At 45.2% G+C, this 15,282-nt stretch overlaps 1 protein-coding gene across 1 annotated transcript in view; it reads left to right on the forward strand.

Annotated features, from left to right (window-relative positions):
* Window positions 1–15,282, forward strand: part of SHROOM3 (shroom family member 3) — a 317,982-nt gene that overhangs the window by 111,442 nt on the left and 191,258 nt on the right. Inside the window, exon 3 of the mRNA XM_067736314.1 lies at window positions 7,262–7,416. Coding sequence (XP_067592415.1) covers window positions 7,262–7,416 — 155 coding nt within the window. The remainder of the gene's footprint in view (window positions 1–7,261; window positions 7,417–15,282) is intronic.

The raw sequence follows: 15,282 nt of genomic DNA on the forward strand, positions 1-15,282 counted from the left end.
TTGGCCGGGTCTTCTTGTCCCAGTGGCACTGAAATGCCAACTGTTTCTCACGTGTAAGCTGTGAATTCTGTTGAACCTGTGAGCTCATGTAATAGCTCTGGAGTTCTTAGCATCCCTGAAAGAGGAGGGTGAGAAGGCAGGCGTGTTGGGTGTCAGGTTTCCCCGGGCACGTGAAGGATCAGGCCTACAAGTGAAGAAGTGTTCGCGTGAGGACAAAGACCTGGGGGATTCTCAAGGCAGCAGGCTGGCAAGCGTGGCCTTTGACTAGCAGCCTCAGCTCTGCTCTTCTACTGACTTTGCAACCCTCAGCAGGTCATTTGACCCCTCTGAGGCTTACTGTTTAGAAAAAGGAGATTATAATATCTTACAGAGGCTTTGTGACTTTTAAGATGATGCAGTAAAGTTACTGAAACGCAGAAGGCACTCAACAACTGATAGCAATGATGATGAGGACTCATTCGCTCATACAATAAATATCGAGCAAGTGCTGTGCCCCATGCTGTCCGCTGTCCTGAGCCCTGGGGACACAGCAGCGAACAAAACAGACCCAAGTCCCTGCCCCCACGGGGCTGACATTCTGTTGGGGAGACAGGTGATGAACAAGACACATAAGTAAAAAGTATAGTGAGTTAGATCATGATTGAAGTGCTAAAGAAAGAAAGGAAAGATGGGAACGAAGAGAAGAGGTTGTAATTCTAGAGGGGTGGTCAGGAAAGGCCTCCTCCAGAAGCTGAGTTCGTGTAAAGACCTGGAGAAGGCGAGGGAGAAGGGCGAGCGATTACCTGAGGGAAAAGCAGCTACAAGAGCCTGCTTGAGGCGGGAGTGCGCCTGACAAACTCCACAGGCCACCAGGAGACCGAGGGCCAGTGTGGAGTAAGCAAGGAGGAGAGCAAAAGGAAGTGGAAAGGTGAGGGGCCAAATCCAGCAGGGTCTGCGGTGCACAGGGAGAACTTTGGTTTCTGTTCTGAGTGTGGAGATGAGGGTCATGCGGAACAGCGTGACCTGATCTAATCAAAGTTGCAACACGGTCGCTAGGTTGCTGCCCGTGACGTGCTTCTGACTGCGGTGATGCTGCAGCTGTTGCTGTGGTGATAAGATGCAGGACAGGACTGGGGGGCAGAGAGTCGAGGCATCTGGTTTTGGAGGGCACAAGCCTGGAGAAGCAGAACACAGGACCCGTCCCCATGGCAGCTTTGTGCTTCCGCATTTAGATTGGGCTACCAGGGTTCAGAGAGAAGGGAGGAGATGGGCCTGACTCCTTGCCCCTTCACATGCCTCATCCAGCTGCTGACACGGACAGACGACTCTCCCCTTTACCTATTTTTTGCCTATACCTATATTTTGAATACATTTCTATCATGGCATGTATCACCCAGTATTGTATTTCCTTAAAGTTGGCTTCCCCAGATTTGCTCAACACATGTTTATCAATCACTAATTATGTGCAGGCGCTATGTTAGGTGGTAAATGTCCCGCAATGTGAAAGACTATAAAGGATTCAAAAACCACCCCCTCACATGGTCGTAAGAGCAAAATCAATTTAATCTTACATGTGTGGATGCACTTACGATTTGAGAAGGGACGAAGTGTGCTAGTTTCCAGCTGTATAATCGCCTTCTCCCTAGTTTGTTAGCTTAGGGATTTCCCACCCAGGTGTACATGGTGTATTATCTGAAGTCATTTAACCTGTGGACAATCACATTCTTGGAATGGGTAAATTCTCTGCAGGTGAAATTGGACAAACAACGCCAGTGACCTCTTTAGCTGCTCAAGTATTGGTCCAAAGGTTTAAAATAATAAGCTTCATTTTTCAGTGGGTCTTGTTGGTGGACAGTATCAGCAGAGGTTGAGGTTAGAGGTATAATCCTTTTTGATGACTCGTTCAAGAGAATTATTGTTAAACCTTTTGTAAATATGAATTGTTTAAAAAAGTTCTAATAATGATTTTTAGATAAACAGTGTGCATAATCGACATAAACTTAAGATTTAAGCAGGGCTTCCCTCGTGGTGCAGTGGTTAAGAATCCACCTGCCAACGCAGGGGACACGGGTTCGAGTCCTGGTCCGGGAAGATCCCACATGCCGCAGAGCAACTAAGCCCGTGTGCCACAATTACTGAGCCTGCACTCTAGAGCCCGCAAGCCACAACTACTGAGCCCGTGTGCCACAGCTACTGAAGCCTGCATGCCTAGAGCTTACGCTCCGCAACAAGAGAAGCCACCACAATGAGAAGCCCATGCATTGCAACGAAGAGTAGCCCCTGCACACTGCAACTAGAGAAAGCCTGCATGCAGCAACGAAGACCCAATGCAGCCAAAATAATTAATAATAATAAAGAAATTCATGAATCTTGATTGGTTCATAGATTTAAAAAAACAAAAGATTTATGCATTTAATTAGCCACAATAGATTGACATCAATTGTGTTACCACTGCATCAGCAGATGCATCTCAATATCTCATTTGTGATAATAAATGGAGACAACAATATAGGTTATGGTGAGTCACAGCCCTGTTTTAGCCAATAGCTTCAATGTTCTTGGCAACCAGGTGTACTATCTGAGTTACCAACAAGTAGAACACCCACTGACACTGATGCTTCCAGATAGGAAGGCAGCAGAAGGGCCAGCGGCAGAGGAGGAGGGGGTAACATGGGGGTCCCAGGTAATCCACGGACTAATATGGCGGACTAATGTGGTTAGCTGAAAGGAGTTAGATGAGGGGTCTACACGTGCCCAACCGGCTCAATTCCAGGCTCACTTGGGCCTATTGGGTAGAACCCCTGGGTAAATCCTAGCACCAAACAGACCTCCTAGGACTCCTGTGATTCACTAGAAATCGCCTGGTCTCCCAGGGACAGTTGTGTTTATGGATGAATTGAAACACCCAAAGAACAGAAAGAACCCAGCTTGTTTGGATCACTGTATGTTCTCTGAACTGCCTCCTGAAATATACTAAGAACATACTAGAATGTAAACTCCAAGAAAGGAGAACATAAAGTTTGTTCCCTTCCTTGACATTTCGCCAGTCCTAGAACAGCACCTGACACATGGTAGATGCTCAAAAGATATTTGGGATGAAAGAGTTTCTGACCTCTAGGAGTTTAAAACCTAGAAGAGGGGAGAGGGCATGGTCAGAAATACCCATGACAAAGGTAGTTCTATGGCTTGTCTCCAGGCAGGTAGAAATTGTTCAGAAGAGAAAGAGAGAGATTCAATCTGGGTTGATAAGGAGAAGTTTCATGATGGAGCCAGGGTCTTTGGAGGAAAAAGGAGGAAGAGGAAAAAAGAAACTAAAAATATAGGGTAAGGGCTTAGTGTTAGAGGAAATATCTAAAAGTCATCTCTGGTAGGGATTAAAACCCGAAGACAGCATGAATCAATCAGAGAGAGTTTGGAGAGATCTGAGAATCAATTCGTAGCGCAGGTGCCCAGCTGATGGTTGGTAAATAAATGCCATAACAAAAAATCATCCCAGCCCCCACTTTTTTCAGTTTTAGTTATAAATGATTGTTTTTATTTTTCGGCCGCGCTGCGTGGCTCGCGGAATCTTAGTTCCCCGACCAGGGATCAAACCCAGCGCCCCGTAAGTGAAAGCGCCGAGTCCTAAGCACTGGACTGCCAGGGAATTTCCTGACTTGTTGAAAATAAGCACTTCAAGCCTCAAAATTCCATACAAAGTGAAGAGATTATGAGAAACTCTGGAAATACAAAGTGTTATGGAAATAGTTTATCAGCACAGTGAACAACGACACTCTTTATGCCTTTCTTCCTCGTAACATTTGCTTTCGCATTAAATCAGTCATGAGAAGAGCATGATATAAACTACACAAATGAGCTTTTCTTGACTTCCTTTTTTTTTTCTTTTTTTTTTTTTTTGCGATACGCGGGCCTCTCACTGTTGTGGCCTCTCCCGTTGCGGAGCACAGGCTCTGGACGCGCAGGCTCAGCGGCCATGGCTCACGGGCCCAGCCGCTCCGCGGCATGTGGGATCCTCCCGGACTGGGGCACGAACCCGTGTCCCCTGCATCGACAGGCGGACTCTCAACCACTGCGCCACCAGGGAAGCCCTTGACTTCCTTTTTTATGTAAGAAATTGGTCATTTCCTAGGTCTCATTTCATTCTCATCTTATTGAAAACGTTAGCAAACAATACAGAGGGGGTTCAATTCTACACACTGGAATTTAAACGGGACTGTTGTATCTGTGGTGTTCGTCATTGCCCCCTCAGCTTTTAGCTCCATACCTGACACACAGTAGATGCTCAGTGAATCTTTGTTGCATGAGTGAACCAATACGAGGAGGTCCTGTGCACAAAGCTCTGGGGAGGCATTCTGGGGTAAGGAAAGATGGAGTCTAGGTTCCTATCTTCAGAGCTCACAGCCAAGCTGGGGATGGGGTGGGACTATGGACAGGGAATGGGCACTGTGTGCTGGGCACTGTTTAAGCCCTTTACTTGCATGAACTCACTTGATGCTCACGAAAGTCTCTGTGGTAAGTACTATCCTCATACAGAAGAGGAAACTGAGGCAGAGTAAGATTAAATAACCTGGCTAAAGTCACACAGCTAGGAAGCGACAGAGCCAGATAGTCTGGTTCCAGAGCCCCAGCTCTTAAGCCTGAGGGTACACTGCAGCTCTTAGAGCTGTCCATGGGTGCTGTGGGTAGCGGGGAGCAATCCAGGTGGAGGGAAATCTGAGTTGCTGGTGTAGGGCCTCGAGGTTAGAGTGGGCCCGGTGTGTTTGGGGGAAAGGTGAATTTACAGAAGGTCGGCAGGGATAGTAGAATGAATAGAAAAGCAGGGGGAAATGACCAACGACAAAGAATAGCTAAATGAATCCTACCAAGATGTTAGAGTAGAATCTGATATAAATGGAAATATCTTCATGATACATGATTTTTGATAACCGTAGCTACCACTTTTGAAATCCTACCGTAAGCCAGGAACCGTGTTTGCCAGTTCATGTGGCTCATCTCGTTAATCCTCTCTGCAGCGCTGTGAGGCAGTGCTGTCATTATCCTTGCTTCGTAAGGGAGACGTCTGAAGCCTGGAGAGAATAAGTGACTTCCTCCTTTAGGCTATTTGTCTGACTCCTCAAACTCTTAACCACCTCAGTTTAATGCCTCTCTGGTAAATGCCAAAAGATAGTTGAGGACATGTGTATAGTGTGGTGTTTCTGTAAAAAGAAAAAAATATATGTACAGGTCTTCTTTGACTTACAATGGGGTTACGTCAAAATAAATTCATTGTACGTTGACAGTATCGTTAAGTCGAAAATGCATTTAATACATCTAACTTACTGAACTTAGCTTAGCTTAGCCCACCTTAAACATGCTCAGAACACTTACATTAGCCTACAGTTGGTCAAATCATCTAAAACGAAGTCTGTTTAATAATAGTGTTGAATGTTTCATGTAATTTATCGACTACTGTACTGCAAGTGAAAACAGGATGGTTGTAAGGTTACAGAATGGTTATCAGTGTGTCAGTCATCCACCTTGGTGACCACGTGGATGACTGGGAGCTGTGGCTGCTAGCTTGCCCAGCATCATGACTACACATCGCTAGTCCAGGAGAAGTTCAAAGTACAGTTTCTACTGAATGAATATCACTTGCACATCACTGTAAAGTAGAAAAATCGTAAATTGAACCATAGGAAGTCAGGGACCATCTGTATATGAAATTCATAAGCTACACTGTAAACAGGTGTTACCTTTAGAGAGTAACATGGACCATCTGTATATGAAATTCATAAGCTACACTGTAAACAGGTGTTACCTTTAGAGAGTAACATAGAGAGTAACATGGAGCCATGGTAAGATTCACTTTTTCCCTTTCCCTTTGCACACTTTCTGAATTATTTTCATCCTTTATCATAAACTAATGAATATATAGTGATTTAATAATAAATTAGTGAACATTATCTTAAAAATAAAGTATTAGTTTTAGCTAAAATAAAAGCTGGTGAGGACCAAATTCACAAAATTATTATAGGAATTTGGTTTATTTTATATATGTTGAGACCTATTGAAGGTTTTTGAACATGGGGGCAATTCTGGAGAGTAATTATTGAAAAAAGAAAAAATACGGGTCAGGTTTGTTTACTTGCTTTTTGTTTTTGTTTTATTTTTTCCCTTTTTATTCCCTTTCATCATTATTGACACGCCACGGGATCAAACATTATTTTGCTCTGTTGTGTTTCCAAAGCACTTCACCAACTTCTAACATACACAGCAGTTACTTGATAATTACGTTTAGTGCTTGCTTCCTAAGTGCCAGAAGAGCAAGGGTTTCTGTCTGTTTTGTCCACTGTTACAGCCTTAGCTCCTGGAACAATTTCTGGCATACAGCAAGTGTTGAATCACTTTGTTGAATGAATTCCACTTTTCAGTAGACTTTGTTTTTTATAGCAGTTTTTAGGTTCACAGCAAAACAGAGCAGAAAGTAGAGAGCGTCTCCACATACCCCCTGCCCCTCACTGCCTCACATAGCCTCTCCCATTACCAGCATCCCCATCATGGTGGTGTATTTGTTACAACTGATGAACCTACAATGACACGTCATTATCACCCAAAGTCGATAGCTTACGTTAGGGCTTACACTTGGTGTTGTATGTTCTATGGTGTGATGTCATGTATCCAACCTTATAGTATCACACAGAATAGTGTCACTGTCCTAAACATCCTCTGTGCTCTGCCAATTCTTCCCACCTATCTAACCACACATCTTTCTATTGTGGCCATAATTTTGCCTTTTCCAGAATGTCATAGAGTTGGAATCGTTCCATATATAGCCTTCGGGGACTGGCTTCTTTCACTTAATAACGTGCATTTAAAGTTCTTCCATGCCTTTGCATGGACTGTTAGTTCATTTCTTTTTTAGTGCTGAATAATACTCCATTGTCCAGAGGTACCACCGTTTATCTACCCCATGAGTTAGCATTTTAGACAATAAAAAATAAATGAGGTAAGAAGAACGCAACTTCTAAAGGAATATAACAGTTGCTTTGAGGGACTTTGGATGGAGGTCGTGAGTGGTTGTGGATGGAAACCGAGTTCTTTCATCCCTTCAGCCTAGGTTTCCGAGCGCCCTCTGTGGGCAGGCTGAGGGCTGGAAGGTGTGGAGACAGGAGGCCATCCATCCCTGCCTTCTTGAAGTTGGCCATGGGAGTAGGGTGTGGCTGCAGCCGGTGGAGCGGGCTTTGCGGGAGTCCAGGCTAGGCCCCCGGGCCACTCACCTGTGGATCCTCATCTTTCCGAGCAGATCGAAGAAGGGGGCAAAGCGGACCTGGTGACCTCCAAACTGCGGGCCGGGGACGAGGTGGTGCGCATCAACGCGGTGGTGCTGAGCAGCTCGCGGCGGGAGGCTGTTTCCCTGGTGAAAGGATCCTACAAGACCCTGAGGCTGCTGGTGCGCAGGTAGGCTGGGCGCGCGCCAGGTTCCTCCTCCGCCTCCACCCGCCCCCCCCCCCCCCCCCCCGCCCTAAAGAGCTTGTTCTTTAAACCTCGCCACGTGGATCCTTATGGCGCCCCCCGCCTCTAGACCGCGCGCAATTTTCCTTGCCCATCTTGCAGCTTGTGAAGACATTTCAGACGCTACGGTCTTGTGAAACCCTGGCTTTCCCAGCAGGGGCTAGCTTGGCAGGGTTCACTGTACTTTATCCATTTCCGGGCTTGATGAGACGTGACCCTGATCCCCGATGTGGTCAGACTCTGTGAGGTGTCGTCTCCCTGTGGGACAGGAGAAAGCATGGGATTGGTGCCTTAGGAGCATTCCATTAGCCTCACCCACCCGGGAGTCTGCGGGGTAGGTCATCAAAACAAGTGAATTCCCGCTTTTGTTTGGTTTGTTTTGTTTTTCTGGTCGTGATAGTGGTGGTTCCTCTGCTGGAAAAGGTTTGGCTTGTGATTGGTTATGATGCTTTAGAGTAAGAAGCTTCTTAGTTCCAGGAAAACAACTCGTGGTGAAGGAATTACATATGGAAAAGGAAAGGAAGTTAAACATTTTTTTCCATCATTATTACAAGCCAAGCATCGCTGGAGATGTTTTATATTAACATAGGTAAATATGTTCATTGAACCTGCGCAAGAACCTGGTGAGATAGCTAGCATTATCCTCACCTTGTACGCAAGAGGTTAAGTACGTTACTGAAGGTGGCGGGGCTGGTGAGTGGAAGAGCGACGAAGGAGTCTAGATGCTTCTGGTTGAGCTTCACCAGGCCACCTGAGTGTTATTACTTTGACCTACTAGGTCCTGGGCTTACATATGTTTGGATACTTCTTCATTAATCAGGTTTTGGTTGTATCACATGACAAATAAATGTTATAATACTCGAGAATGTTTAAGTTGGTGGAACTTCAGGAGTCATTAACCAAACCATGCCGTTTTTTTGTTTTGTTTTGTTTTGTTTTGCGGTACGCGGGCTTCTCACTGTTGTGGCCTCTCCTGTTGCGGAGCACAGGCTCCGGACACGCAGGCTCAGCGGCCATGGCTCACGGGCCTAGCTGCTGCACGGCATGTGGGATCTTCCCGGACCGGGGCACGAACCCGTGTCCCCTGCATCAGCAGGCGGACTTTCAACCATTGCGCCACCAGGGAAGCCCCATGCCGTTTTTAAGATGTGAACAGTAAGCTGGTCTTCTCATCATGTCTCATATAGTCTCTTAGGGGACCACTTGCGCCTGCATGCATTCACTCCTCAGGGGTGTGAGCCCTTGCTCAGGGGAACAGCAGCTCCTCCCAACCACAAAAACACAGCCGTGGGTGTGGTCCCACCACGTCCCCAGGCTCTAGTGACTCTCCGCAGTGTGCTGGGCTGTGTCTGGTTTCTCTTCAGGGCTTGCTTCTCTGGTGGCCAGTGATGCAGAGTGGCTCAAAGTATAGGCACCAGAGTCAGATCAGGCCTGGGTTCAAATTCTAGGGCTGCCATCTTCCAGCTATGTGATCTTGGGCAAATTACTTAACCTTATTGAAGATTCAGTTTCCTTATTTTTGATTGGGGATTAAAATACCTACTTTACAAGGTGATCAGAATGCTTTAATGAAATACTCTACGTGGTAACTCATGGTAACAACAGGCGCTGCTGCCATTACTTTTATTATTATTGGCCAGCTCGAGGCATAGGTCCATTATTTGTGGGTCAAGATTTGAGTAAAGCAAGCAGTCATCCCAAACACAGTGGCCGATTTCTCACATAGATGGGTTGGAAGGCTCAGAACCATTAGGTCTGTTCCATGTGCCCAGAAGAGTGTTGAAGGTTTTGAACTCACTTTGGCACTGGAACCCAAAGTCCAACTTGAGAACACTGGCATTTGTCTGCTGAGGATTGACAGCGGAATCCACACTCTCGGTATGTTTCGATGGGACTCTGGTGATAGGTTAACCTCCGGAGAGGGCTGCCCTGTTCCCAACTATGAAAAGTAGTCATGCTGGCTTCCAGTTATGCCTTCTAGTTGGTGGTGACATGAGATTTGAATCGCTTCTTCCAGCAGAACAGGCAACAGACAATCCTGGGGTTGAAATCTGTCCTTGTCGTTCGCGAATTGTGTGACTTTGGGCCTCTTTTATAAGCCTCAATTTTCTCATTTATAAAATAATAATAGGAAATAATAATTCCTGCCTCAAAAGGGCATTTTGAAGATTTAATGTATAAAGTATAAATGCATAGTAGATGTGCAGTATTTGCTCATTATTATCCTGAATTGGGTTGGAGAGGCACGTGGCGATACGGACTATTGCCATATTACCAAATATGCTGGACGCCTGGTTATCAAGAAGCTCCCACCCTCACCCTTTTATCCCCTTCGTGAATTTACCACCGTTAAGGGGCTGGTCCCCAACCTTACAGACCTGGTCATGACAAGTACAGAACTGGTCATGACAGTGCCCAGGATCTCACGGAATTTAGGAATGTTAATTCACATCGTCCAAACTCATAGGAAATTGAAGGATATGCACCAGAATGTCAACGCATTAACTCATTTTGAAGAAGACAGCTGTAAGTGGAATAAGTATCCCAAGGGGCCCAAGAATCAGTAAACTTTATCCCCACAGGAGAAAGGAAGGACCATAGGAAGTCGGTCCATAATTAGGTCAGGAGGTTGCGTGCTGATCTCAGACTCAAGAGTAAAGAGTGGGTCTGAGGCGCCAGAGTGTGCTGGCATCCGCGCTGATGGCCAGATGGCCCATCTTTCCATTGGAGACGCGTCTGCCAGGCGGGCCAGACGTTCGCGCTGCTGAATCAGAGCCCTTTCCTCTCTGGACCGCAGGGAATCCTTCTGCCAAAGTGCTCCTCTCCTGTCCCATTTCTTCTCTGCCCTCCACATCAAATCCCCTTTCTGATTGACACATTCTTTCTTTAGATATGCTAATGCGATCGATAAGGTTACTGAAGAGTCCTTGCACTCTCTGCTTCTGCTGTGGGAAACATTTTGTCTCTAAGATGCCTTTTGAATATGTCTTATCTCATCTATTATGTGTTGATTTTTATAGTTGAACACTCTGAGTTTGAGGAGAAGGAGGCAGTCTTTATTTCTCACACATATTTAGAGATGGGGATTTATAAACATGCTTTGGTGGACATGGATAGACATTCCTCCCTTACATTACAGAGAACTGGGTAGAAGCCCCATGCTCTGGATCAATCTGGCTCTATGCTTAGTAGAGCTGCCACTTTCCTGAGAAGTCTTACCTTTATATCTTGGCCCATGTCACGTCCAGAGATTTCATTTCCTTACAGTTGATTCTAACAGGGTGACTTGTTATTTCATTTACTAGGTTTCCTTTTTTTTCCTAAGTGATCTCTATACTTCTAAAAACAATTGAGGTGTCTTCCAGGAAACGTGATTGGGAGGTCTGCTTCCTGGAGAAATCATTTGCCTAGTGAAAATGTGTATATATATCAGCAGTTCCATCTGTACCTGCCTCCTTTTTTCTTAAAGTTAGTTTTGGGTGGGTGAGGGTAGCACCTCAGGTTGGGCAGGTTTCCTCATCCATCATAAATATGCCAGGAATGCAGAGCAGGGTAGTGGTGTTTATATAAGTTTTGAGGGTGTCTTACCCAGTGACCAAAAACAATCAAAAGTAAAAACACCTTCTTAAAACGCTACAGTGACAAGAGAAAGGCAAAGTCTCAAGTGAGTTGTGGGTCAGTGACCTTAGAAGATCTGCTGACCCATAAAGAAGGCAGCGTTTAGTCCTCTGGGAGGAGGGAGTGAAGGGGGTGATGTGGGTGCTTATGAGGACAGAGAATGTGTCCGCTGCTGAGTACACAGGTCTGCAGCTAGTGGTGGATAAATGGAGAAGAAATGATAAAATGAGAAGTGAGCCGGAGAAAAGACCTTCGAAAAGGAAAACAAACATCTCTCAGTTGAAGGGAAACTGAAGAAGGAAAACCTTCGTGGAATGCAAGGACAGTACAAAGGATGTAAATTAAGAAAGCAGACATGTACACAAATAAGGGTCAATACTCCAAACCCTCTCTACAAGCAACAGAGACTTTATTTGGCAGATAGGTGTAAAATGTCTTAGAGCCAGTAACATTTAGAATGAATGGAAACTAAAGACGAAGGAAAGGGTCTGCAGGTTTAATTTAAATCCCTGAGGGTGACGGCAAGGTGCTTTTCGTACAGGGAGTACTCACCGCTGTTTGCAGAAAAGCTAAATTTTAAATTAAAAAAATCAAAGGCTACATTTCCCTTTCAGAACAGACTGTTGGGGTTAATTGCTGGATAAGCATCTAACCTCATGTCTTCACCCTGAGTTGGGACTCTAATTCCTGTCTTGACTCAGATCATCAGAAAGGCACTGTAACCCATGGGGCATTGTAACCCCAATAAGAGTGCCCCCAACCACCCCCTTTTCTTGGTAAATCCAACCTCTCAACCTTCTGCATCAAGTTGCTACTTTTGCCAAATACTATCCTACTCCTAAGTTTGGTATCAATGGTTGGTTTGGCAAAGACAAATTGGGGGATATATTTCCTATTAAATGTTTTGTACTCTTGTTACAAGGCTCATGTAAGCCACTTGAAAGTCAGATTCTTTCTTTCTAGGAGAAAGGATGCATGAGATGGTGATGCAAGTTCGACGCTGCCTGGAAAACAGTCATTCAATTTGATTCTTGCCTCAAAGGATTATTGTGAGAATTAAGTGAAAATATGTATGTTCAGTATATGGTGTAGGTGATTAAAGGATAAACTCTCCTGAGAATAAATTGCATATTTGTGAAATAAGTTACCTCTTGAAAGAAGCCCATTTTAATCTCTAAAACACAGCACAAGATTGGAGGTCCCAGTGAATAGGAAGGCTGTGTGGGGAAATGGTCTTTCTAGGCATAGGGGGCAGCATGTCTGATTCAGAACAGTACACAGAGGGTGGGGAAACATGAGCCCCTTTTTAAAATGAAATCTTACTCCTGAACTTTCCCACCATCCCTGCAAATTTGATACTGCTTCTCCCCTTCCCATTCATTTAGTCTATGAGTTGACGTGTTGGAAGGGAACGTTTATTTTTTATTTGACTGAATATATGTGCTCGTGTGTGAGGAGAAGAAGGGGGTGAAACTAGATCACATTTTACTGGGAAAAGTGAAATTGAGGAGAAAGGAGGGTTGAATTCGTAAAAACAAACAAACAATAAGCATTTGCCTAAAATATGTGTACTCCCAGGCTTCGTGACTTGCCCTGTGTTCAGACTGAGATTTCTGTCCTGAATCGGATCATCAGAATTAGAAGGGGCCAGACTGAGAATCTAGGTTTTGTCACTTCACCCCACGGCTCTGCCTAGAGGTAGAAATGAGGGAACTGCACCCAAAGATGTGTCGGGACTCGCCCAGGGCCACATGTGAAGAGCCAAAATGAGGATGGAGGTCTCTGAGAAGCAGGTCTTGCAGCGTCTTGGCATCTCGAGCAGTGAGCTAGTGCTTTCCACCCAGCTGCCTCCTTCATTTAGAAATATTCGTGATGCTTAAAAAACAGGCAAAAAGGGCTTCCCTGATGGCGCAGTGGTTAAGAATCCACCTGCCAATGCAGCGGACATGGGTTCGAGCCCTGGTCCGGGAAGATCCCACATGCCGGGGAGTAACTAAGCCCGTGCACCACAGCTACTGATCCTGCGCTCTAGAGCCCGTGAGCCCCAACTACTGAAGCCCACGCACCTAGAGCCCGTGCTCCGCAACAAGAGAAGCCACCGCTCACCACACCTAGAGAAAGCCCGTGCGCAGCAACGAAGACCCAACTCAGCCAAAAATAAATAAATTAATTAAAAAGAAAACCAGGCAAAAAACATAACCAAGAAAAACCCAAATAGACTGATTTTTAATTCATTTAGGAAAAACTGAAAGGAGAGGCGATTCCCCACTGACCTTGAACTTTCTGGGGAGTTCAGAGGAAATGCACCTCACTGCTTTGTGCACCCCACTGACTCTCTGACTCAAGGCCCTCCATCAGCCTCTGGAAATAAAACTACTTGTAGCCTTACAGCTGCTTCCTCCCTCGTAACAAAAATGGTGATGAAATTAGGTTCACCACCGCCCTCAGCCCATGCTCCCCCTGAGGAGACCATCCCACATTTCTGAGGGTTAGCATGGTGAGATGACATTATCGGAATGGAATGAGGTGGGTGGCTCACACACTTGCTACCTCCGTGTTAGGTTTCTCTGACCTTTTTATGTCTAGATTGAGTTGTGAGACTGTAGCTCACCCAGGATTTGCAAGTCAGTGATCTTGTAAGAAGTATCTGGTAATGAACGGAATGCTTTAAAGGCCTTTTGAAGAATGCAAAATGAACTATTCATAAAAAAAGGATTTTGCAAATCATTTCCTTTTCTAACTCATGGTTACATTTTATAAAACACACACACACACACACACACACACACACACACACACACCCCCCTGCCTGACTCTATTTCCTTAAAAAAGCAGCTATATTCTTAAATCATCTTAATCTTACTCTGCTTAACCACCTAATGTCTCTTTTTAACTATTTTAAAGCAATTTAAAGAAATAGTTCATTAACAGCTTTAAAAAGTAAATTGAACAGAACTCCCTATTTTTAAAACAGCAAAGTTTGAAGGGAGGGTGGAAACTTTTCTAGAGCATAAAAAGCATCTGGGTTTTTTTTTTTTCCTCATAAATTGGCAATCTCTAAACCAGCCTGCACAGCACCAAGTTCCTGGTTCTCAGATGTGAGATGGCAAACAGCGTGGGAAGAGAAGTCCGTATCATGGGGACTCCAGTTGGAGCTCGGCTGTGTGCTGGCCGTCGTACCATGAGGATAGCTCAATCCCTCTGAGACTTGAAGTTTCTTCTTAAAGTAGAGAACAGTAATAATATCTTCCCTACTGAGTTGCTGTAAGGGGAAAGTAAGATAGTGTTTATGAAAACGGTTCATTGGAATAAAATCTTGAGTCATTATTCCATGAGAAGCTTCTGTTGTAGTCTCAGCTCAAGAAAATGTACCCGACTGCATACTCTTATGATTGTTTTATTTAATGCACTCATTTGACTTGTTTGTGCAGATGAGAACGTAGGGCTTTAAAGTTTCTGATTATAACCTTTTCGCTAAGAGGAAGTGTAGTGTTAAAGACCGTACCAACGAGGCCCAAGTTCAGAATGAGGGTTTAAAGAAAAAGACCACGTGTGCTCTGGAGAACTTGAGTAGGAAGCATTCTGATTCTGAAACAAGTCAGCGCTCCTTGGCGGGAGACTGCATACAGAATAGGACCCTCTGACTGCAGAAGGGAGTTCTCAGGCAAGTGTCTTTCATCTCCTGGTGCATTGAATTAAATGGTCAGGTTCTACGGGCACATGTGTGTAGCACAGGCTGAGCAATTGGAAAAGATCGTGTTCTTTAGCACAATACGCGGCGTTTGGGGAAATGATGATGTCACAAAACAGTTCTCAGGTGGACAGGCAGGAGCCTAGGACAAACAGAAGAGGAACAATCATCTTTTGACAGACAGCTGCAAAACTATTCTTGAAGCTCCAAGTGCTCGCCAGGTACACAACAAATGTGGCTTCTTCTACCTCGCCTGGACACAGAAGCCACATGAGAAAGATTTTTGTCCCCTGTAAGTTCCAAGAATTGTCTCTCAAGATATAAAAGAGGGCCCCATGCTGTGCTCCATGGCTGAGTCCTCTGTGGAGGTGCAGGTAGGGGGTGTGCGAGTCCCAGTGCCCTCTGACGAGATCCCTGAGCTGTGGTGGCCCCCAGTATGGCGGCAGCATGGCTCTGAGCGTCCCGTATGGTACCTCCCACCTCCATGCCTCCCTAACGCTTGT

The sequence above is a fragment of the Pseudorca crassidens genome, chromosome 4, assembly GCF_039906515.1.
Source record: "Pseudorca crassidens isolate mPseCra1 chromosome 4, mPseCra1.hap1, whole genome shotgun sequence".
Classification (NCBI taxonomy): Eukaryota; Metazoa; Chordata; class Mammalia; order Artiodactyla; family Delphinidae; genus Pseudorca; species Pseudorca crassidens.